This window comes from Oncorhynchus clarkii, chromosome 30, assembly GCF_045791955.1.
Source record: "Oncorhynchus clarkii lewisi isolate Uvic-CL-2024 chromosome 30, UVic_Ocla_1.0, whole genome shotgun sequence".
In the NCBI taxonomy this organism is placed as follows: Eukaryota; Metazoa; Chordata; class Actinopteri; order Salmoniformes; family Salmonidae; genus Oncorhynchus; species Oncorhynchus clarkii.
The window spans coordinates 20,429,043-20,455,127 of NC_092176.1; the positions used below are offsets into that span (position 1 = coordinate 20,429,043).

General features: G+C 42.0%; 1 protein-coding gene across 2 annotated transcripts in view; it reads left to right on the top strand.

Annotated features, from left to right (window-relative positions):
• Positions 1-14,147, top strand: part of LOC139389969 (inositol polyphosphate 5-phosphatase K-like) — a 29,150-nt gene extending 15,003 nt beyond the window's left edge. For both annotated transcript variants that reach the window (XM_071137022.1, XM_071137023.1), the window contains 9 exons: positions 6,141-6,257; positions 8,431-8,606; positions 9,707-9,818; positions 9,940-10,049; positions 10,173-10,380; positions 10,615-10,752; positions 10,893-10,976; positions 11,090-11,194; positions 11,416-14,147. In XM_071137022.1, the coding sequence (XP_070993123.1) occupies positions 6,141-6,257; positions 8,431-8,606; positions 9,707-9,818; positions 9,940-10,049; positions 10,173-10,380; positions 10,615-10,752; positions 10,893-10,976; positions 11,090-11,194; positions 11,416-11,712 (1,347 nt within the window). In that variant the 3' untranslated portion in view covers positions 11,713-14,147. The remainder of the gene's footprint in view (positions 1-6,140; positions 6,258-8,430; positions 8,607-9,706; positions 9,819-9,939; positions 10,050-10,172; positions 10,381-10,614; positions 10,753-10,892; positions 10,977-11,089; positions 11,195-11,415) is intronic.
• The last annotated feature ends 11,938 nt before the right edge of the window (positions 14,148-26,085 follow it).

The following is a 26,085-nucleotide window of genomic DNA, read 5'->3' on the forward strand; positions in this document are numbered from 1 at the left end:
AACAGTGTCTAGATGGAATTTGTATTTGTGGTCCTGGTGACTGGACCTTTTTTGGAACACCATTATTTTGGTCTTACTGAGATTTACTGTCAGGGCCCAGGTCTGACAGAATCTGTGCATAAGATCTAGGTGCTGCTGTAGGCCCTCCTTGGTTGGTGACAGAAGCACCAGATCATCAGCAAACAGCAGACATTTGACTTCGGATTCTAGTAGGGTGAGGCCGGGTGCTGCAGACTTTTCTAGTGCCCGCCCCAATTTGTTAAATATATGTTGAAGAGGGTGGGGCTTAAGCTGCATCCCTGTCTCACCCCACGACCGTGTATGAAGAAATTTGTGTGTTTTTTGTCAATTTTAACCGCACACTTGTTGTTTGTGTACATGGATTTTATAATGTCGTATGTTTTACCCCCAACACATCTCTTTCTCTGTCTCTCTCTCTCTGTCTCTCTCTCTCTCTCTCTCTCTCTCTCTCTGTCTCTCTTTCTTTCTCTCTCTCTCTCTCTCTCTCTCTCTCTCTCTCTCTCTCTCTCTCTGTCTCTCTCTCTCTCTCTCTCTCTCTCTCTCTCTCTCTGTCTCTCTTTCTCTCTCTCTCTCTCTCTCTCTCTGTCTCTCTCTCTCTCTCTCTCTCTCTCTCTCTGTCTCTCTTTCTCTCTCTCTCTCTCTCTCTCTCTCTCTCTCTCTCTCTGTCTCTCTCTGTCTCTCTCTCTCTCTCTCTCTGTCTCTGTCTCTCTCTCTCTCTGTCTCTCTCTCTGTCTCTCTCTCTCTCTCTCTCTCTGTCTCTCTCTGTCTCTCTCTCTGTCTCTCTCTGTCTCTCTCTGTCTCTCTCTGTCTCTCTCTGTCTCTCTATCTGTCTCTGTCTCTCTCTCTCTGTCTCTCTCTGCCTCTCTCTCTGTCTCTCTCTGTCTCTCTCTGTCTCTCTCTGTCTCTCTCTGTCTCTCTCTCTGTCTCTCTCTCTCTGTCTCTGTCTCTCTCTCTCTGTCTCTGTCTCTGTCTCTGTCTCTCTCTCTCTGTCTCTCTCTGTCTCTCTCTGTCTCTCTCTGTCTCTCTCAGCTCTGTGACTTGCTGCAGCACCATTGGTTACAGAAAATGTTTCATCCATTTCCAATGTGCTTATTTACGCTCCATCTATTCAAACGTGCTTGTGTGTGTGTGTGTGTGTGCGTGTGCGTGTGTGTGTTTGAGAGAGAAAGATAGAAAGACAGAGTAAGGTAGAGGAGGGGGTCCTGCCACAGCTGGTGCAGTGTGGTTGGTGTTTCTTGGCCTGTCAGTGTCTAACACATTATTCCACACTGTTGGAGAAGTAGGTAGAGAGGATGAATCAGCTGCAGAGAGACAACAGAAAGCTAGATGAGAGGTCTCTCAGGGTGCTGGTTTATTTCTGGACTGTAAGGCTCGCCCTGTGTTGATGGCTCCGTGACAGTGAGACTGATTCTGTCCCCTGGCCTTCATCTCATGCCCTGCTTGACTACAAATCACTATTATAATGTTGCTCATGAGAGCGTTTTATGTGCATATGTGTTCACATGCATGCATGGGTATTTGTTAGGATTGTATGTCTGAGTGGTTGTTAGTATCTGTACTCTATGTGTTACCACTGAACTTCAACCATAACAGTATTACTGTAGTCGTCTGTCTAGTCATGGAATGTTGTACAGACATAAGGTCTCCAAGAATGACCTGTAACCCAACACCCCCTCTTTTCTCTCCCTAAGGTCACTGTCATTAATATCCCCTCCCCTCTGTCCGCTCTCCTCCGCTCTCACAGCCCACTGTCAGACTTGGCTGGTGATTAGACCTATAAGAAGAGAGCTTGCCAAACCATCCACCCTACAGACAAATACGTCAATCAAATTTTCTCTAATCAGCACTCTCTATTGAAGCTATTGTAGGCTGGTCCCAGATCTGTTTGTGCTCTTGCCAACCCCGTTGCTGTCATTTTGTTGGGCATGACAATTCTATAAGGAGTTGGCAAGAGAGCATAAACAGGCCCAGGCTACATCTATTGTTATTTTGGTGGACATATCAACCAATCAAAAATGTTGTATTTTAGAGACGAATCACAGGAAACAATGTAATGTAGTTTAAGTAAAGAAAACGCTTGTGAAAGATGAATTGCACATGAATATTCCCACTGTCTTCAGAGCTGTGGCCCGGCATTACACTAGGTGTAATACCTTTCTTGCACTATTGGTTAGAACCTGTAAGTAAGCATTTCACTGTAAGGTCGACTACACTTGTTGTATTCGGCGCACGTGACAAATAAACTTTGATTTGATTTGCTGGATATGCGCTTGACTTCCTCTGCAAAACTACTGGCTAACAGCTCATCTCAGGCCTAAGTCAGGCATGTACACACACACACACACACACACACACACACACACACGCACACGCACGCGCACACGCACACGCACACACACACACACACACATACACACACACACACACACACACATACACACACACACACACACACACACACACACACACACACACACACACACACACACACACACACACACACACACACACACACACTCTTATGCCTAATGTATTTTGTATTATCAACCCAAAATGTGGTTTGGCAGCCCTCAGCAGCATTCCCAAATGTTCTCTGAAGTTAATCAGAGATTTTAAAAAATATATTTCACCTTTATTTAACCAGGTTGGCAAGTTGAGAACAAGTTCTCATTTTCAACTGTGACCTGGCCAAGATAAAGCAAAGCAGTTCGACACATATAACAACACAGAGTTACACATAGAGTAAAACAAACATACAGTCAATAATACAGTAGAAATAAGTATATATACAATGTGAGCAAATGAGGTGAGATAAGGGAGGTAAAGGCAATAAATAGGCCATGCTGGTGAAGTAAATACAATATAGCAATTAAAACACTGAAATGCTAGATTTGACAGTAGATGAGTGTGCAAAGTAGAACTACTGGGGTGCAAAGGAGCTAAATAAATAAATACAGTAGGGGAAGTGGTAGTTGTTTGGGCTATTTATAGATGGGCTATGTACAGGTGCAGTGATCTGTGAGCTGCTCTGACAGCTGGTGCTTAAAGCTAGTGAGGGAGATAAGTGTTTCCAGTTTCAGAGATTTTTGTAGTTAGTTCCAGTCAATGGCAGCAGAGAACTGGAAGGAGAGGCGGCCAAAGGAGGAATTGGCTTTGCTATGGTGACCAGCGAGCAGAGATAAGGCGGGACTTTACCTAGCAGGGTCTTGTAGATGACCTGGAGCCAGTGGGTTTGGCGACGAGTATGAAGCAAGGGCCAGCCAACGAGAGCGTACAGGTCGCAGTGGTAGTATATGGGGCTTTGGTGACAAAACGGATGGCACTGTGATAGACTGCATCCAATTTGTTGAGTAGGGTGTTGGAGGCTATTTTGTAAATGACATTGCCGAACTTGAGGATCGGTAAGATGGTCAGTTTTACGAGGGTATGTTTGGCAGCATGGGTGAAGGATGCTTTTTTTGCGAAATAGGAATCCAATTCTAGACTTAACTTTGAATTGGAGTAGTTTTATGTGAGTCTGGAAGGAGAGTTTACAGTCTAACCAGACACCTAGGTATTTGTAGTTGTCCACATATTCTAATTCAGAACTGTCCAGAGTAGTGATGCTGGATAGGCAGGCAGGTGCAGGCAGCAATCAGTTAAAGAGCATGCATTTAGTTTTTCTTATAACATTGACATCATTGATGTATATAGAGAAGAGAGTCAGCCCAAGAATTGAACCCTGTGGCACCCCCATAGAGACTGCCAGAGGCCCGGACAACAGGCCCTCAGATTTGACACACTGAACTCTGTCAGAGAAGTAGTTGGTGAACCAGGCGAGGCAATCATTTGAGAAACCAAAGCTGTTGAGTCTGCCAATGAGGATGTGGTGATTGACAGAGTCGAAAGCCTTGGCCAGGTCAATGAATACTGCTGCACAGTATTGTTTCTTATCGATGGCGGTTAAGATATCGTTTAGGACCTTGAGCGTGGCTGAGGTGCACCCATGACCAGCTCTGAAACCAGATTGCATAGCGGAAAAGGTACGGTGGGATTCGGAATGGTCGGTAATCTGTTTGTTAACTTGGCTTTCGAAGACCTTAGAAAGGCAGGGTAGGATAGATATAGGTCTGTAGCAGTTTGGGTCAAGAGTGTCCCCCCCTTTGAAGAGGGGGATGACCGCAGCTGCTTTCCAATCTTTGGGAATCTCAGACAACACGAAAGAGAGGTTGAACAGGCTAGTAATAGGGGTTGCAACAATTTCGGCAGATCATTTTAGAAAGAAAGGGTCCAGATTGTCTAGCCCGGCTGATTTGTGGGGGTCGAGATTTTGCAGCTCTTTCAGAACATCAGCTATCTGGATTTGGGTTAAGAAGAAATGGGGAGGCTTGGGCAAGTTGCTGTGGGGGGTGCAGGGCTGTTGACCAGGGTAGGTGTAGCCAGGTGGAAAGCATGACCACCTGCTTATTAAAATTCTCAATTATAGTGGATTTATCGGTGATGACAGAGTTTACTATCCTCAGTGCAGTGGGCAGCTGGGGGGAGACACTCTTATTCTCCATGGACTTTACAATGTCCCAGAACTTTTTTGAGTTTGTGTTGCAGGTAGCAAATTTCTGCTTGAAAAAGCTAGCCTTGGTTTTTCTAACTGCCTGTGTATATTGGTTTCTAACTTCCCTGAAAAGTTGCATTTCATTGTTCGATGCTAATGCAGAACGCCACAGGATGTTTTTGTGTTGGTTAAGGGCAGTCAGGTCTGGAGAGAACCAAGGGCTGTATCAGTTCCTGGTTCTAAATTTCTTGAATGAGGCATGCTTATTTAAGATGGTGAGGAAGGCATTTTTAAAGAATAACCGGGCATCCTCTACTGACGGGATGAGGTCAATATCCTTCCAGGATACCCTGGCCAGGTCGATTAGAAAGGCCTGCTCGCTGAAGGGTTTCAGGGAGCGTTTGATAGTGGTGAGTGGAGGTCGTTTGACTGCTGGCCCATTATGGATGCAGGTAACGAGGCAGTGATCGCTGAGATCTTGGTCGAAAACAGCAGAGGTGAATTTAGAGGGCAAGTTGGTTAGGATGACATCTATGAGGGTGCCCGTGTTTACGGCTTTGGGGTTGTACCTGGTAGATTCATTGATAATTTGTGTGAGATTGAGGGCATCAAGCTTAGATTGTAGGATGGCCGGGGTGTTAAGCATGTCACAGTTTAGGTCACCTAGCAGCACGTCTTTCAACCCCACACACACTGACACATACACGCATCTACACTTATTCACACTGTCATTTACACACAATCACGCATACAGAACACACAGGCTCGCATTCACTATGTCCTTACACAGAAACATACACACACATAAATACATAAACCTAGTCCAGTTTATGGTTCAATAGAGCCCATTACACAACCAAGCCCTCCAAATAGCCAGTGAGTATGCAAGCAAGAGGGGCCTTCTCTCTCGTGGAGATGTGTGCCTCTGTTAATGCCTTGAGGGCATCACAGGTCCCAGCGATGCGAGGTCAGGCTTCTTATGGATGTGGATGTGGCTGGAGTGTATTTACAGGAGAAGGGAGTAGCATTACTTTAATCTCTGGTCTAGAGTGAGGAAATGTTTACAGCATGTCTCCCTGTATTAGTAGATAGAAATATCACAAACTGTATTACCTGGTATCTAGACCAATAAAATACAAGTGAAATACATTTGCAGGCTGGGTAGGCTCAATATGATAATTGTGAGTACAGGCCTACTGTGGTGTATGCTGAATCATGTATGTACATACATACAGTTAAATCCAGTCGTTCAGTTAGCAGGCTTCAGGCAGACAGCCCAGAGAGGATGTGTATATAAACTTGCCGATATAATATAGATATAGTTCATTTGAGATTACAGTAATCATTATCCCACTGAATGGTGGACTATAAGAACATGGGTGAATACAAGCAACTCATGTCTACTTATCAGTAGGCTTTATAGCCAATCAGCTTGTCTATAATGGCTAATTTATTTCTAATTGTCAAATTTAGCATGAGACAATTTACCTCCCCATCACCTTACATTGTGACTCATTATCTCACAACTTCTCTCCCATTTCTGTCTCCCTCCCTCCATTTTCTTCCCCTCTCTCTCGCTCTTTCTCAGGTGACGTCCCAGCGGATGCAGGGGGTGTTGCTGCTGGTCTTCGCTAAGTACTACCACCTCCCCTTCCTTCGAGGGGTGCAGACAGAGACCACCCGCACCGGCCTGGGGGGCTACTGGGTAAGACACCTGCCTTTTGAGACTACATTCTACAGAGAACCACACAAAACTGTCCACAATGACTAGTGATGGGGAAGAAATGGCTTGTTACATATCGCAATATAATTTTTGGATGATATTATATTGATATTTGACTAATTGTATCATGCTCTCTCTTGTCTCTCTGCAGCAGACATATAGTGAGCGATATGTTTTGAACATCAAATCGCAATACATATAGAATCGTGATAATCACAATACATATCGTATCGGCACCTAAGTATTGTGATAATATCGTATCGTGAGGTCTCTGGTAATTCCCAGTCCTACACTGACTTATCCTAATCACCAACTCAGGGGGAATCAGACCGACCACATTAATGAAGACAGCCGCAACACCCTAGGCTAAGATATAGAAGTGGGAATGTCAGCGCTATTGAACTGAAGTGCACAATCAGAACTGACCCACCCTTAAAGCTAGAATCTTTAATTGCATTTTACATTTGTCATTTAGGAGACACTCTTATCTAGAGTGACTTACAGTAGTGAGGGCATACCTTTTCTTTTTCTTTCACTGAAACAAAGCAGTCACCTCTTTAGTAAGAAGCTGAGGGATGGGCCTGGAGGAATTTTACCACTCTCAGACTTACAGACAGAGCTATGGATGCAAGCACTGACCATACATTTACAGTACATTGTTTACAAACATTGGAGTAAAACAAGCTTATATTTGGGGTTCTGAAAGTTCAAAAATGTATCTAGCAACTTCTAGCTTTAAAAAGCCTTCTCACAGCCAGTCAGTCTAAGGACAACAAGGCAGTGCTAAGGATTAAAAAAAGACCTTCCCTCCAGGGTTGCTTCTGTTGGCCTCTGTTTCCCTTACTTCTCACTATTTAGCAGGAAGGGTTATGTTTGAGCAGGCTGTACCCAAAGCTTGTCTGGGAGTCTGCCTCCATACCTCTGATGTCCAGAAGGTGGTGCTTTAGTATTCTTAAAGAGAGAATGCCTTTATGGTTCATAGCATTAAAGGTAGACTCAGCGATATGACATAGATGCAGAAAGTAAACAGGTCAATTTGCCGCAACAACTAAGAGCGTTGATGCGCGAGGCTCATCTTCTCCTCTGTTTTGGTGCCCTGGCTTCCACACCGTGAACAGTGTGAAGCGAACCCGTGCATGTGCACAGATTATCTGTGTGACTGTGTGAAAGTGAAGTCTTGCATCTCGCTCATCTCAGTATCTGCGGTGCTGCTTGTAGCAACGTCATGTTGCTGAGTCTACCTTTAAAGGGATACTTCAGGATTTAGGCCATAAAACCCTTTATCTACTACCCCGGAGTCAGATAAACTCATGGATAGCATTTGTATGTATATGCATCCAGTATGAAGGAAGTTAGAGGTAGTTTCGTGAGCCAATGCTAACTAGCATTGCGCTAGTTACCATAGGCTTCCAGTCATTGCGTTAATGCTAGTTATCAACTTCCTTCAAACTGTTGGCAGAGACATAAATATGGTATCCGCAAGTTCATTTGACTCTGGGGAAGTAGATAAAGGGCTTATTTGCCACAATCCCAAAGTATCCCTTTAAACACTCCCCAGATAATTTCTGTAGATATGTAAATGAGATCTGAACTTAAAATAATCAGTTTCCTATGATGTACCCTTTAAGGGTAATGAAAGCCCATGCAGTTGATCAACGTTTGCAGAGGCTGTCTGTCTGCCTGTTTTGCTGTAGTAATTCACTGTCTTTCTATTGTCCTCTCTGTATGAACTCAGATAAGCATCAACACATTCTGCAGGTCTCCCTCTGCTGTGTCATCTCTTGTATTTTTGTAGGTCAGAGCTGTTGAGGATGAGCAGCAGGAGGAAGCACACGGCTCCATCCTGCCTTCATTCACATAGAGCACTGCACGTTAAATATTGATCATGTCATTCACTGGTCATTCATGTATCCACAAACTTCCTGCCCTCAGATAGGTTTCCGCACTGGGGGTTGGTCTCATAGGCTAGGTTACTATTCGTACCATTTGTTCTTTCGGTTTGCAAATTGAATGTTTTATTACATCATACTAATTTTGCCATTCTGCTCCTGTCCCCAATCGTCAACCTTATTCTGTTTCTCTCTTTTTCTCTCACTCTCACTCTACCCCTTCCTTTATTCTCTCACTCCCTCTCATTTCTTCGGTCCTGTTGTAGGGTAATAAAGGGGGTGTGAGTGCGCGCATGTCTGTGTTCGGTCACACCATCTGTTTCTTGAACTGCCACTTGCCGGCCCACATGGAGAACTCTGAGCAGCGGATGGAGGACTTTGAGAGCATCCTGCAGCAGCAGCAGTTTGAAGGCCAGGCTGCCACAGGGGTGCTGGACCACGAGTTAGTCTCTATACATATGAACACTGGAACACGAGTTACTCTCTATACATATGAACACTGGACCACGAGTTAGTCTCTATACATATGAACACTGAACCACGAGTTAGTCACTATACATATGGACACTGGAACACGAGTTAGTCTCTATACATATGAACACTGGAACACGAGTTAGTCTCTATACATATGAACACTGGAACACGAGTTAGTCTCTATACATATGAACACTGGAACACGAGTTAGTCTCTTTACATATGAACACTGGACCACGAGTTAGTCTCTATACATATGAACACTGGAACACGAGTTAGTCTCTTTACATATGAACACTGGACCACGAGTTAGTGGAAGCTGGAACACGATAAACAACAGGTGCTTATCTGAGTTCTGCGCATGTGTGAGATTCTCTATGTAGATTTTTTACATAGCTGCTGCTCACTTTGCTAGCGCTTTACTTTACTTTACTTCCCCCCTGCGGCGATGATCTGACGTCTTTATCTAGTGTAGCCTAGTCTAAAACCTTTCACATTTTTTATTTTACTAGGCAAGTCAGTTAAGAACAAATTCTTATTTTCAATGACGGCCTAGGAACAGTGGGTTAACTGCAGAACGACAGATTTGTCAGCTCGGGGGTTTGAACTTGCAACCTTCCGGTTACTAGTCCAACGCTCTAACCACTAGGCTACCCTGCCGCCCCATGTTGTACAACAGACATTACCATTGTGTTGTACAATAGACATTACCAAACTTCTTTGTCTGTTGTAACAGTAGGCTATTACTAACATAAGCACAACACAAACAGGCAGTCTAAATAGCGATTGCATTTAATGTTTTCATCGTCATTGCAAACATTGTCTCAGCAGGAATAAACAAACACATAAGAAAGCATACTTGCAGCAGTCCACCCTCCCTTGTATCCAGTAAAGATATAGAGGGTGTACAGTAGTTACGGTTACACTAAAAGTACCTCATTTAGCCATCCATATACCTAACCAAAGCAAATATTTGGTGTGATTTAGAGGACATACCTTATAATTAAAGGCATCTTCACAGTTCCGCTCTGCCCTCAGTCCACTCCATACTATTCTTCTCCTCCACAGTGTGGTGTTCTGGTTTGGAGATCTGAATTTCCGCATTGATGAACTGGAAATTCCGGCTGTGAAAGCAGCCATTGATAACAACAAACTCACCATGCTATGGGAGAAAGACCAGGTGAGATGCATGTTCAAGATGAAGGCTCACTATTAAACAGAGAGTGTAATGTAGAGGATGCCACTAGAAGGCATTCAGAGACCAACATAACAGAGACACATAATTGAATTCTATTCTACAGCTGAACATGGCCAAAGACAGCGAGTCAGTGCTGGAGGGATTTCTGGAGGGTCCTCTCAAATTCCCCCCCACTTACAAGTTTGATGTGGGGACAGATACATACGATACAAGGTTTGTGGTGACATGGGGGTCTTTCTTGCACCTAAAGATCAAATGAGATGAGTGTTCTTATCATCACAGCTCTTACCCCCCCTGCTTTCTCTATCTCTTTCTCTCGCTTTCTCTCTCTCTCAGTGGGAAGAAGCGTAAGCCTGCGTGGACAGACAGGATCCTGTGGCGTCTGAGGGCCACAGTTCCCTCTGGGCCGACCCCTAATGCTGGGAAGAGAGGCTCTATTTTAGGGCCGAGCAGCGGGACCAAGGTCACCCAGCACTTCTACCGCAGTCACATGGAGTACATGGTCAGCGACCACAAGCCTGTCTCTTCCATCTTCACCCTCCAGGTGAGACACGGCCCCTCTCCCTCTCTTTCCCCCCCATGTCCCAGTTGTCACCGGAGTTGTGACATGCACATAACTTTACCTAAAACGCAGCTGTAACCTGTAATAAACAGAGATAACCATTGTTGTAACAGATTTCTACAGACTGTATGTTGATGCTGTATTATGTCGGAGAGAGATGTTGATGTTGTGTTCTATTGATTATATACCATGATGATATTGACCTCCTGTGTGTAGTTCCCCTATAAGGTGGACATGCCCCTGGTGACTATCATGGTGGAGGATGAGTGGAACAGCATTGCAGATGCCACGTGCACGTTCAAGGCTGCAACTAACTTCGCTCGCAGCTCCTGGGACTGGATTGGGCTGTACAAGGTTCTCACTCGCAACCTTCTAGAGCAGATTTCAATGTTTAACAAAGCGTGAAGTAACCCAGATAATGATGAAGTCATAATTAGCTAAGACATTAAGTGTTTTTGTAAAATCAGGAATTGGTGCTGCCTTTGCCTCCCCAGGTGGGATTCAAACACCATAAGGACTATGTAGGCTATGTGTGGGCCAAGCAGGAGGAGGCAGATTACCATAGAGTAGAACACGAGGTAAGGGCGACTTTTAATAACAAACATGAATGAACTGGAGAACCTTGTCATGGTACTGTATCTTTATGTGTTTTGACTCTTCTCTCCCTCTTTGCGTGTCTTTACCTCTGCAGGTGACCTTTACTGAGGAAGAGTTGCCCAAGGGCTCAGGAGACTTCATCTTGTGTTACTATAGCAATAACACGAGCACCCTCGTGGGTGTGACAGAGCCTTTCCAGGTGCTTACAGTGATGCTGTCTAGTTTGTATGGTAAATAATAAAACATTGAAGTATAATGGGATTGGTCATTTAACTCTCCTTTGGTTCTTCCACACCCATCCCCGCTCCTTCATTTTGTTCTCCACCATTTCCTGTGCTACTTCCCTATGCTCTTCTTTTCCTTGGTCCTTCACTCTTCTTTCTCTATCTCTTCCTCCTCTCCTTCATCTCTCCTCTGCAGATCCAGCTGCCCACCTCCAGCCCTGCCGGTAGCCCCTCTGACGACAGCTCTGATTTCACCTCTGAGGACGACAGCGTGGTTGGTATGAAGACCATGTCCCGCAGTCCCAGCCCTCGGAAAAAGAAACACAGAGCCCGACACAGCCATAGCCGCAGTCCCAGCCACAGCCGTAGCCGCAGTGGCAGCCCTGCGCTGCCCAAAATGAAGGGCCTCAAACTGCAGCCTGGCTCAGCCCACAACACCACAGATGGGGAGAAGGAGAAGGCCTCATCTGAGGCTGGGGATAGAGGGTTGTGATGGAGCCCCTGTTATTCTGCGCTCACATGACCAACTCTGTGTGATTTTTTAGTACATGATGCACTGTACTGTATTATATGTTTCCTTTATTGAAAATGTACATTTTCGGGTGCCATTTGTTTCAGGACTGGGGTTAGGCTTCTCGTACTGGAAGACTACTTTGTCTTGTGTGATTTTTCTTAAGCTGTTTTCAAATGTATGTCTCCCTGTAGATTCTCTCATTCCTCTCACACTCTCTCTCTCACTCGGTCACTCTTCCCTCTCAGGTGTAGAAAATACAGGGAGTTTTTGGCTGATTTTAAGAGAACCTTACAGGGCAAATCATTACCAAATCTCAGGCAGAGGGAATTGGCCACCAAAATGCATATTGCCAGTTGTTTCACAGATATTTTGAAGCGGCATAATATTTAGCCCTCTGTATTAGCTCTGGGGGCTTAGTCAGCAGGTTAGCATGTGTGACAGCATGAGCAAATGATGTATTTTGATGAGGCGAACAATTAGTTTGACTCCCAAAGGGAACATTCCTCGCAAATGGTAATAATCCCTATTTGCTTTAGCGCAAGTCCTGTCCTACATGTTGATACAGAATTGTGTCTGCTGCTACATATATTCTCTAAGGGACCTGGTCCACAAGTGATTTTTTATGAGTTTTGGATTTAAAAAAAAGTAGAATCACCAGGAATTCATCAGAAAATGAGTTTAATTTAGTAAATCTGTTCCAAAGTATTCCCACGAATAAAATGTGATCAGGGTTTAATGTAATCAAGGTATGAAATGTATGTTATTTTAACATTTATTTTGGGACTTAGTTGTGGTCAATTCACAGTGTACAAATGATTATTATTATGCTCCCGACCATCCGATCCGATAAAAATCATCGAGTGGCAGAATCGAGTTGCCTACCCCTGCCTTAGGAAGTGGGCCAAGGAGATGGAGATAGAGAGCCAACCCTTAATGAAATGTGATTCCATTTGCATCCACTGTGTTAGACAGAGTTCTAAATGCTAGGTGTAGTATACTACTAGTATATGAATCCCTGCCCTTATTCATGAACCCTTGTGAGTTGGCTTGACTGCATGGATCTTCAATGCCATGAAGAAAAAATAAGTTGAAACATTTTCACCTTCAGGATACCGGTGTTTCCAGTGCTCTTATTTTGTTCCCTGCACTTCACCTCTCTTTTTCCCTCTTTCTCTCTCTCGTGTCCCCTCTCTCCCTTTTCTCTATTGGTGATAGTGATTAGCTGAAACTGTTCTGTCACTAGAAGTGATGTGTTGGATTGTTAACCTGTGACCTCCAATTCAACACCCTAGACACTTTCTACCTATGGGCTGTTAGCTTAGGACAGTGTGTGCTGTTGTACTGTAACCTCATTGTGCGTGATTTCATGTATGTATGCCACTGTGTGTGCGTGTGTGTGTGCGTGTGTGCGTGTGTGCGTGTGTGTGTGTGTGTGTGTGTGTGTGTGTGTGTGTGTTTTGGGTTTACAAGAGTGAGTGTGTGATTGTGTATGACTGATAGTGATGTGTGTATGTGCTTGCATGGTTTTCTGGACATACTGTACATTCCGGTACTGTGATTTTGTGCCGTTAAAAGTGCTGTTTTTGACTTTTGACTGTTTGGAAAAAATGTTATGACGACAATGTAAACACAAAATGACATGTTAGATGTAGATACATAAGGAAAATGAAAGGCTGAATCAGTTTGCTTGCAGAACAGCAAGAAAGACAATTTCTTTCATCCTATTTAAACAATACAAAAATACACTGTAGATAGTCTGAAGCTCCTCCAAGGTAAATGATCAGTACTGCATATGTACAAGTGAAAATGGCTTTATATTGTTGTTATCCATTGATTATGTGTATCAATCAATATAACTTAATTGATCCAAAGTATGGTTATAGAAAAGGTGATAAGGAAAGATCTGAAAGTCTAATTCAATTGTCTTTTGCTATTTTAGTCTTTGGAAATGTCTCTCTCCCACACTGTATGTGGAATTTAAAAAATATGAATAAGGAATGTTATTGAAAGATTATAACGTGTTTAAAACAGGTGAGAGTAGGCTATGTACTGTATGTAAATGTCAAATATCAAATAGAGAACATATGACAATCAATGCCAAAAATGATGCATATATTTTCTTATTCTATTGTGTCAAATGAGAACCTGAATTCTGCTGGCAGGTGTGGGAGGACAATGTTAAAGCAAACGGGTTTATAGTCAAATCTATTTAATATATAGTGTATACATATTTGTTTTTTATTTATTTTAATTTTATATTTATTCATGCACACAACATAGTTTTATGTGGAGCCAAAAAGAAACAACCTCTTGACTTTGTTTATCTGTGATTACAGATCAAATGTCATTTTTTTAAATTGTATTGTCTCTGCTAGCTTGTATGTGATTGGGATTAAAACAACTGGAAAACATTACAACAACATTGTAAGAGGCTTGAATTGGCTAGTTGTTGAATGTTGATATTAGAGGGTGTGTTGTGGACCCGTCCATGGGGGTCAGGGGAACCTCTCTGCTTTCCAGCTTAACACCTCTGTCATACACGTTGTTTAGAGAGAAAAAAGAAAACTCCTCTTTAAGCTGTACAGCTGGTCTGCTCTTTGAGTCTTTCTTGTTTTCAGTCGGCCAGATCAAAGAAGCATTTGGCTACACCCACAATAACATCTGCTAAATATGTGACCAATAACATTTTATTTTATTTGACATCAATAAGGAACTAATTATATTGCAGTACATTGATGTTGTTGCAGTATATTGTAAGAAACAGCTCTATTATAAAACATACAATGCCTAGACACATCATTGTGTTGGGGGTGGTTTGTTACAGTGGAGAAGACCACTCGAAATGTTTCAAAGGAAACATACGCTATGAGGTACTTTCAGTGTTGGTTGTTATTTAACAAGAACCAGGTCAGATCTACAATAGTCATTATAAGCTCATCACTAAGCTAAGGATCCTGGGAGTAAACATCTCCCTCTGCAACTGGATCCTGGACTTCCTGACGGGCCACCCCCAGGTGGTGAGGTAAGGTAGCAACACATCTGCCACGCTGATCCTCAACACTGGAGCTCCCCAGGGGCTCAGTCCCCTCCTGTACTCCCTGTTCACCCATGATTGCATGGCCAGGCACGACTCCAGCACCATCATTAAGTTTGCAGACGACACAACAGTGGTAGGCCTGATCACCGACAACGACGAGACAGCCTATAAGGAAGGAGGAGGTCAGAAACCTGGCCGGGTGGTGCCAGAATAACAACCTATCCCTCAACGTAACCAAGACTTAGGAGATGATTGTGGACTACATGAAAGGAGGACCGAGCACGCCCCCATTCTCATCAACAGGGCTGTAGTGGAGCAGGTTAAGAGCTTCAAGTTCCTTGGTGTCCACATCACCAACAAACTAGAATGGCCCAAACACACCAAGACAGTTGTGAAGAGGGCACGACAAAGCCTATTCCCCCTCAGGAAACTAAAAAGATTTGGCATGGGTCCTGAGATCCTCAAAAGGTTCTACAGCTGCAACATCGAGAGCATCCTGGCTGGTTGCATCACTGCCTGGTACGGCAATTGCTCGGCCTCTGACCGCAAGACACTACAGAAGGTAGTGCGTACGGCCCAGTACATCACTGGGGCTATGCTGTCTGCCATCCAGGACCTCTACACCAGGCGGTGTCAGAGGAAGGCCCTAAAAATTGTCAAAGACTCCAGCTACCCCAGTCATAGACTGTTCTCTCTGCTACCGCATGGCAAGCGGTACCGGAGTGCCAAGTCTATGACAAAAAGGCTTCTCAACAGTTTGTACCCCCAAGCCATAAGACTCCTGAACAGGTAATCAAATGGTTACCCGGACTATTTGCACTGTGTGCCCCCACCCCCCAACCCTTCTCTTTTACGCTGCTGCTACTCTTGTTTATCAGATATACAAAGTCACTTTACATTCATGTACATACTACCTCAATTGGGCCGACCAACCAGTGCTCCCGCACATTGGCTAACTGCATTGTGTCCCACCCACCACCCGCCAACCCCTCTTTTACGCTACTGCTACTCTCTGTTCAAATATGCATAGTAACTTTAACCATATCTACATGTACATACAGTACTACCTCCATCAGCCTGACTAACCGGTGTCTGTATGTAGCCTCGCTACTTTTCATAGCCTCGCTACTGTATATAGCCTGTCTTTTTACTGTTGTTTTATTTCTTTACTTACCTATTGTTCACCTAATACCTTTTTTGAACTATTTGTTAGAGCCTGTAAGTAAGCAATTCACTGTAAGATCTACTACACCTGTTGTATTCGGCGCACGTGACAAATAAACTTTGATTTGATTTGAAGAAGCGTTAACATTATTTTGTAATTCTACCAACATATTATCCTAAACCTAAAGACCCATGACTCTGCTAATATTCAAATCAACGTTTATTGGTCATGTACACAGATAAGATAGTAGAAGTACGACTAAAGGTAGAAAATTATAAATTATTTACTTCGCTTTTACATTGGCTGCATTCATGTAAAGCCCTATCTAAACCATTTACAATTGTCTGTCCCCACTCCCCAGGCTGCCATCCAGTCCCAGATAGACGAGGTATGTACAGGTCTCAGTTATATATCCAAAGTCTGTTGATTTTAATTGTTTATTCTGTACCCCTCTCCTTCTCTCCCTCTCCTCCCTGTAGATGTGAGTCTGGTCGAGGCTGAGGTCCTGAGTGTTCCAGTGGAGAAGCACAGACAGGGAAAGAGCCCTCCAGATGGTTACTCATGGACTTGAACACTGGCCTGATCAAGAAACACATCAGCGAGATGTACAGGAGGGTAACACAAGGTAAGGAGGAAGGATAGAAAAGTTAAGGTCATTTTCTGGACATTTTAATAAAATTATGTCCACTGCTGGAAGGCTCACTTTCTCTCCCTGATTCTCTCCTCTCTCCTCTGTGGAAGAGTTCAGACAGGGAACTGAGAACAACAAGAGCGGATGCATCACCTAGCCTGTCGGAGCGATGGAGAGAACTGACATATTGACAACTCAGTTTGAGAAAGTGTTTGTTTGTGCGTGTTTGTGTGTTTGTGTATGCTGATGGGGTCTGAATTTTGTAAAGTCCTATCTAAACATTTTACAATTGTTTGTCTTCACTCTCCAGGCTGTCAGCCAGTCCCAGTTAGATGGTGTACCTACAGGCTTCAGCTCCACTATTGCCTGGGGGACATAAAGGACACCCAGAACTCCCTGGCAGACATCAGCAAGGACGGGAAGCAAAGCATCAACACTGTTGAATCTTGAAGGATGTAAAATATGCTGGGATGCAACACAGTTAGCTTGCCTCAGCCGTGGAGAACCTAAAGAATATATTTTAAGATGCCACATTATTGGGGACTATTATTATTGGCTTGCATTGCATTTGTTGTGATACTGTATGACAGACCTCTTCAACCTTGTTCCTGGAGAGTTACCTAATTATTAGCTGGTTGATAAGCTAAATCAGGTACAGTGCCTTCATAAAGTATTCACACCTCTTTACTTTTTCCACATTTTGTTGTGTTACAGCCTGAATTTAAAATAGATTAAATGAAGATGTTGTGTCACTAGCCTACACGCAGAATACCCCATTATGTCAAAGTGGAATTGTGTTTTTACAAATGATTAAAAATGAATTCAAAAGCTTTAATGTCTTGAGTCAACAAGTATTCAACCCGTTTTTTTATGGCAAGCTAAGATAATTTCAGGGTTAAAGATCAACAAGTCACATAATAAGTTACATGGACTCACTCTGTGCGCAATAAAAGTTTTTAACGTGATTTTCTTATGACTACCTCGTCTCTGTACCCCACACATACAGCAGTGAATTTCATTCAAAGATTCAACCAAAAAGACCAGGGAGAATTTCCAATGCCTCACAAAGAAGGGCATCTATTGGTAGATGGGTAAAAAAGAAACGAAAACAATGAACATCCCTTTGAGCATGGTGAACTTATTAATTACACTTTGGATGGTGTGTCACTACCAGTGCCGATTTTAGCATGTAAATCTTGGTGGGGAAAACAAAACAATATGTTTTTTAGATGCATGCCAGCAAAGCCACAATACAACACATGACATATCACATCACTAAACAATACAGTAATTGCACTATAAAGGTGACAAACGGTGCCCACAAACTTTTTTTTAAAATATTTTTTATTTAACCTTTATTTAACTTGGCAAGTCAGTAAAGAACACATTCCTATTTACATACATAAAGCTGTCCCAACAGCAGTCCCAACACCTTACCACTGCTACACCTAGCTATCAGCAGAGCCTTGTCTGGCAACGAAACAGTTAATTCAGCATCATTTACTGCCTTTAAAAAAAACATAGCTGATATGGCTGACTTGCTTAAACAAATGTGGTTTCTTCTGACAATTGAGATGTACAAACTATGGCGTAAGTGGATGACAAGCGGATTAGAGGCAATCAGTAATTTCGATTAAGACATTAATGAGTGAGCTAGGACCGACGTAGTCAATATACTGTAACTATTTTTTCAGCACTTTTGAAATGTACAGTGATATAATTCAGAACATGGGCTGTTCTTACAGTATTCTCCCTGTACACCAAGTCAGAACCGTAGGATAAATAAACGGGGCATATAAGCAGACAATTTTTATTTTATTTTTATTTAACCTTTATTTAACTAGGCAGACAATGAAAGCTCTTACAATATTCAATGATTACATTTCTCGAAAACAGGCTATAGGCTACATGTGCATCACCAAGTAAGAACAGTAGGCAAAATTAAAAGGGGGAAAAGGGACCAAATGGTGAGGCACATGGGCTACCAACATCTTACTACACAAGTATTACTTTCTTAGCTACAGTATACATATCTCCCTAGCATATTACATAATTAATGCTGCAGCATACAAAACATTTTTGGTGGTGGTTGTGGTGTGCTCACTTGAACAGGAAGGTGGCGTGGAAGTCCTTTGAGGGCAAATTGTGTCATCAAACTTTGTCATTCTCTGGATTTATGGTGCTTTCAAGATAACTGGGAACTCTGGAAAAAAACAAGGTTGGAATCATGATGATGTCAGTGATCTTCAGGTCGGAGCTGTAGAAAGAGGCCCGATTTCCCAACTTGCAATTCCAAGTTGGATGACCGTTCAAAACACATTTTCCCAGTCGGAGCAAATTTTTTTCAGAGTTCCCAGTTGTCTTGAACTCACTGAAGTCAGATTTCCCTGTTCTGAGTTTCCAGTTGTTTTGACCGCGGCAGAAGTCATGCTGGATTGACATCATGGCCAATGTTGAATGTTTATCCTTTTAAGTTTGGAAAAGAGACCCACACACCCACTCCACTGAATAGCAGGCTAGTGATTGCTTTGCAATGCTTGCAGTTAGCCACTGATTCCTTCAAAACCACTCATTGTTGAATTTGTAATCTCCAACTTGTGTAATGTTTAATTTCAATGGCCGATGAGCACTGATACATTTTATCTATCATTTCTCTTCATATAAGGATTAAAAAGGATTTGCCAGTAGATTGTCGACTTGATTCATGATGACAGCTTGCTAGCTAAGATTTTGAAAGTATGATGTCCAATCAGTCCAATCAAAGCTACTGTAGATATAACGTGTTTTAACGTAATAACCACATCGTTCTCATTAAAACGTGATCTTTCTTATAATAACGAGGTCTTTATCCTTATAATGTTCTCTCATTATAATGAGAATTGATTATTTCGTTATGAGTTATTGAATTATTTCGTAATAGTGTGATCTTATCTCCTAATAATTAGGTGAAAAATAGTTTTCGTTAGTGGCAGCCATACGAAGTAGCCAGAGCAGAAAGAAATGTCATTTTAGCAGCCATGACAGCTGTGGCCTAATCGGGTGTTTCTCATGGACAGTGTTGCCAACTATTTTTCAGCTATTGGCTCCTTGATTTGTCACTAGATGTCGCTATATGATGTTTTACCGTTTCTGCGACGACGTCACAGCACCAATTTGCCTTGCTGCATAAAAATCTGTCTGTGTGCGCTGTAGCTGTGACTTTGTGGCACAGACAGTTTCTCCCACTCTCGCTTGCGGTAGAATTGAGTGGGAAAAGTCACTAAATCTTATCAAAATCATAGAACTCCTCAAAGGCAGCCTGAAAAGCAGCTGAATTTGTCGCTAGACACTTTCAATAATACAATTCGCTTGAGTGGTCTGAACCAATGATGTGTATATATATATATATATATACTAGATGACCAATTGGGGGCACTATGTTGAAGCTACCTTGTCTCCATCTTGGCACTCCCCCACCAGTGTAAAAAAATATTTTGGAAAATAACGGTTCATTATCAATAACATCATATTGATTAAAACATTCCATTCCCAGTTGGGAGACAAGACTGCAGCCAGCTCCAAGGAATTACAGCGTAAAACACAGCTGGAATACACCTTTATCTCTCAATATTGGCCACCATTTAATTTGATATTTGAGTGATAAAAAATAAAACTGTTTTACCTGACAAGTATGTGTGGTTTATGTTAATTTTCCATCCATTTTGGGCTCTGTTCTGTCAAGCGGCAGAAGGGTGCATTTGCCCACATGTGTATCGTGCTAGCTAGCCATAAACAATATTTGTCAGCTAGAAACTTTATAAATAAACATTGGTAAGTTACGTACTTTTTTTCTCTCCAACCAACATACCTTAGTGAGCTAATAGTATACCCCTTTCAACATTGATTTTAAGACTGTTTAATCACGATTGCTGCTGGAAAGGAATTTATACAGACATTGATGGACCATATCAAATGGGCTAGATAGCTAGCCAATATAGATCACGTCAATTTGGCTAGCTAACAGCTAGCTAGCGTTCAGTGGATAAACTATCTAGCTATTTAACTATCTCTAAATATTGTTTGATTCGCTTGCCAGCTATGCCTAGTGATGACAGTAACTTGGTCAGACAGACAACTTTACTAGGCGGAGTTTAGACTCAAAATAAGGTACTTGCCAATGTCAAGCTCTTTTCAAAAGCCTCCTCTGATGAAGCAAGCTAAATTACACAAATTGTTTGCAAAGCGACATGCCGAATGGATAGGCCTATGCTACCCACGCGTAGCCTATCTAAAATTACATGATGTTTACTGATCATAAAATGTATGCAGTTACTTTCTGAATAACTACTGTATGATATAGAGCTAAATGTGCACAATTGTTTTGCACGGAATAATCGGAAATTAGTTGTTCTGATGAGCTCTTCAAGAGGTGATCATATTACAATCAAAGAATGTTAGCATTAATTTGACAATCCCTTGAGGACAGCATGCAGTTGTCAATGGTTTTAGCGGAGCTGGAGGTCTCCTTGCCCCCTAGAAGGCAAATAGAATGCTCTTCACCTTATTGTGACGCTTTATTGATAACGACCTATAGAAATGCATTTATTAATGTCTACTTTCATTTCTGCCACATTTAATATATTACAGATACCTTAATGTATACTTTTTAATTATATTATGTGAGCTAAACATTGTTTTAAATGTACAAATGTTTTCCTTAAAGTATCATTTTTAGAGATTACTGTCCCCACTACTGTCCCCACTACCACAATAATACTTAAATACATGTAATTTTGTCCTCCATTTTATTGAAATATACTGTCGAACTCAATTTATTCCTATGGAGGACAGCGCCGAATGGGGGGTGTCAATATGGCTGACCAGTGGCTTCAAAGCGACTCAATGGCCAATACATATAATTAGTAGTCCAGGGTTTATATGCATCATTGGTTTGGACACTTACTAAATATATAGAGACTATTTATTTGTACATCGTTACAACACTGTATATATACTGTACATAATATGACATTTGTAATGTCTTTATTCTTTTGGAACTTCTGTGAGTGTAATGTTTACTGTTCATTTTTATTGTTTATTTCACTTTTGTATATTATCTACCTCACTTGCTTTGGCAATGTTAACATATGTTTCTCATGCCAATAAAGCCCCTTGAATTGACAATCGCTACATTGGCAACACTGCTCACGACACGTCGTCATACTGTTCTCGAGTAGGACTGCCAACTTCCTGATGCAATACTGGCGAAGTGTTAGGCGATTTGGTTGAGTGACACCAAACCAGGACTTTCCATTGCGCGACATGGCACTACATGGTTTGGTTTGTATTGGAATAGATTTTTAAAAACTGATTAAGACATTATTCCAGTATTATTTTCTTATCGGATACAATCTCCTAATAGAGATCACATGCGAATAAGAGGAACGGTTCCCCCCCGAAAATATCTAAGAAGAACGGACACTGGTTGAGTACCTTTTATGGCCTTCATTGATAAGAATCTCCTCTGTATGAAGCCAGCCATAAATGAATGGAATTGGTGACACCAGATGTGATTTTTACCTATCCGCTCCACGTAGCCTACATACATACAGTAAAGGCATGATGATAATAGAACACAATATTACATAAAGAGGCAATAAGCACAACTTCCATACCTAATAGTGCTATGCTTGACTCCTCTGTGCAACCTGGACTCAGGGGTAGACTAGTTATAATATAATTAGAGGATAACGTTTTTGTTATTTTTCTCAGAGCTGTGTGAAGGGGGAATGCCAGCTCTCTGTTCTCCCTGATGCAACACCAGGCTGGTGTTGAGGCAGAGGGGAACGTGGCAGTGCTATTGTGTCTCAGCCACATACCAGCCACAATCGCTCTCAAAAAATGCTTTGTCATTCTGACTGGGACAGCTGATATGAAGCAGGATGTTTGGATTTACACATGGCTTGATAATAATAGGATCGCAGTTGACTCATTGTCCCTCCTCTGCTCCTATTATATGACAATGAGTGAATGAGAAAAGTATCAAACTAAAGATGAGTTTGCAGATTCCTTTCAGATTTAATATGCCCTGCTTGTAACTAAACACATTTTTTGCAGATCACTTTTGCTGGCACATATTCTGTTTGGTTTTCACTGGCACTGTACTTCATTTAGCACTATACGTTTTGCTCCTAAATTCAGATGATTAACTCATTTCTGGCATGGTAGATGTTTATCTCTGTATTGCATGGCATTGATAGTACAATATACACTGAGTGTACAAAACATTAGGAACACCTTCCTAATATTGAGTTGCACCCCCTTTTGCCCTCAGAACAGCCTCAATTCGTTGGGGCATGGACTATACATTTTAGTGCCCCCTCCCCTTGAAGGTGGAGAGAATTATTATTATTTTTTTAACGTTATTGTTTTGCAATTCTACACCTTTTACCATGGGGCGGAAATAATTATTTGCAATTTTATTTCATATTTCCTGCAAATATACTCATTTGGCCATGGGACAGATAGACAAATATGCCGTTTTAATTTTCTGCAATTCATACAATTTTGTCACGTGGTGGAGAGTTTTAAAGCTACTTTCCTGCAATTCTACACATTTTGACACAACTTATGCCATGTTAATGATATCTGAGTGAGAGTGACTAACAAAATCAATGGGGACCCGCTGGAGGTCAGGGCCCCTTGCATATGCCTGGTTGTTATTCAGCCATGATTGCTACAACTTTAGATAGCTGGATAGACTAATTTACCAATCTAAAAATTGTTAGCTGGCGTGGCTAATTGAGTGACTGTCGGTGACTGACATAACAGAACAATTGCTGATGCACAACCAAATTTCGAACTTGCACCTTATGTATTCTACTATTCTAATGCTCAACCGTAAATTGGAACTGAGTTTCCCCCCAAAAATGCAATAAATGTTGCAGTTTAAAGCAAGTTTTTTTTTTGTGACCTTCATCCTCTGAATGGCACACCTACACCTGTGTCAAGGCTTAGAAAGCCGTCTATTAACCTGTCTTCTCCTCTTCATATACAGTGATTGAAGTAGCTTTAACAGGTGACATCAATAAGGGATCATAGCTTTCACCTGGATTCACTTGGTCAGGACAGGTGTTCCTAATGTTTTGCACACTCAGTTTATATCTCAATATCCTCTCTCTTAGCGTCCTTACATTGAACCTCAACACGACTGCTACACAACCCTGGCCCTGTAAAGGATGCTGTAACCCTTCATTATGAGTAACAATGAGGAAATAATCCCACTCTTAATCTCATAATTTGAGAAAGAACAGAATGTAACATGTTGCAGGCTGAATGAAGGCCCCTCTTGATGCAAGATTAGAGGCAAGCCCAGGGCCATATTGGACCCTTGTATTAGATAAATAACTTTGTGGGTGTCATTATGTAGGTCAAGCAGTAATGCCAAACACACACCATACATGCACACACTCATTCTTGACCTAGTTGACCATAACATGGTTAGCTCATGCATCCAGCTGTCCCGTGCCAGATTGGCCTTTACTTTAGTATGTATTGCTGAAGTGTTGTGCTGGATGTTTGTCATTTGATGCTGCAGATCTACAGTGCCTTGGTGTGGCCAGACCATCTGTGGTACAAATGCTTTTCACTTGGTAATGGAGCCCTTTTCAACACATCCATGCCATCATGTTCCTAGGTATTGGAAGGAGTAGAAAGTACAGCTGGAAAGCTATACTGTACATGTAGACAGATTTCACGTGGCCCAGCAATCAATACTAGTGACAATGAATCCACCACTGAATGAAAGCTGTGATGTGTGAGTTGAGTAGAATGTCTAAAGTTGTGTATTTTTCATCTCTCTCTTGTTATGTCACTGATCTGACATGAACATGAGTGGAGGTCCATTTAGAGTGCACCAAGCGCCCTCACTTTCTGATAATAACACATGACATACAATATCTACCAGACAATAAAGTGCAACATAACATTTTTAAAATCTTTAATGAACACGAATTCAAGATTAAGTGGACTGAAATAGGTGTCGATGCTCATTTTGTTTTATTTAAAAAAATATATATATATTTCACCTTTATTTAACCAGGTAGGCTAGTTGAGAACAAGTTCTCATTTGCAACTGCGACCTGGCCAAGATAAAGCGTAGCAATTCGACACATACAACAACACAGAGTTACACATGGAATAAACAAAACATACAGTCAATAATACAGTAGAACAAAATAAAACAAAAAGTCTATATACAGTGAGTGCAAATGAGGTAAGTTATGGAAATAAATAGGCCATAGAGGCGAAGTAATTACAATATAGCAATTAAACACTGGAATGGTAGATTGGCAGAAGATAAATGTGCAGGTAGAGATACTGGGGTGCAAAGGAGAAAAATAAATAAATATATACCAGTATGGGGATGAGGTAGGTAGATAGATGGGCTGTTTACAGATAGGCTAAGTACAGGTGCAGTGATCTGTAAACTGCTCTGACAGCTGGTGCTTAAAGCTAGTGAGGGAGATGTGAGTCTCCAACTTCAGAGATTTTTGCAATTCGTTCCAGTCATGGGCAGCAGAGAACTGGAAGGAAAGAAGACCAAAGGAGGAATTGGCTTTGGGGGTGACCAGTGAGATATATCTGCTGGAGCGCGTGCTACGAGTGGGTGCTGCTATGGTGACCAGTGAGCTGAGATAATGCGGGGCTTTACCTAGCAGAGGTGCCGGTACTCATTATACTTTAGAGCCAATATTCTATAAGAGGTTCCAGAAGCACATTTGAGGTGCACACCGGTTCAAGCTCTGCTTATAAAGACATAAAACAGCCATCCAAAATGCGATTTACAGTTCTACCAACCATTGCAATGATTAGGGACATACACGCCCAGGAGCAACCTGATAAACCTGAAAATAAGTTTATGACAAAGTAAAATGGACGATCATGCGTAGGTTGAGCGTGTTATCACTTGCATAACTGAATTCCGGGTTTCACAAAAAGCCCCCTTTTCACCATTCCCCTTCAGGCTAGATTGATCAGATCATCCTCTCCGTTTTGTAACTTAATCAAAAGCACTGGCTTTGAACATTGGATACTTTTTTGAGTGCAGATAACATTAACAATGTTTGTACATTGACTGATTTGCCGTGGCTTTAACTGCCCGTAAAAGAGTTTGGTTTCAAAAAGTACTGAGAGGATGCACATTTCCTAGCTGGACCTTGATAACCTGTTTGACCAACCGGTTTCTAAATTCGAAAGATTAGATGCCAAATAGAATGTCATAAATCTGCAGTTTACAGTGTTCAAAGAAAAACTAAATGTGAAATTATAAAAAAAATCCCCATCATTGCTTAATGCAAATAAATGTACTGTTCACATTTTTTTATTTAACTAGGCAAGTCAGTTAAGAACAAATTATTATTTACAATGACGGCATACACCGGTCAAAGCCGGACGACGTTGGGCCAATTGTGCGCCGCCCTATGGGACTCACAATCACGGCCGGTTGTGATATAACCTGGATTCGAACCAGGTAGCGCT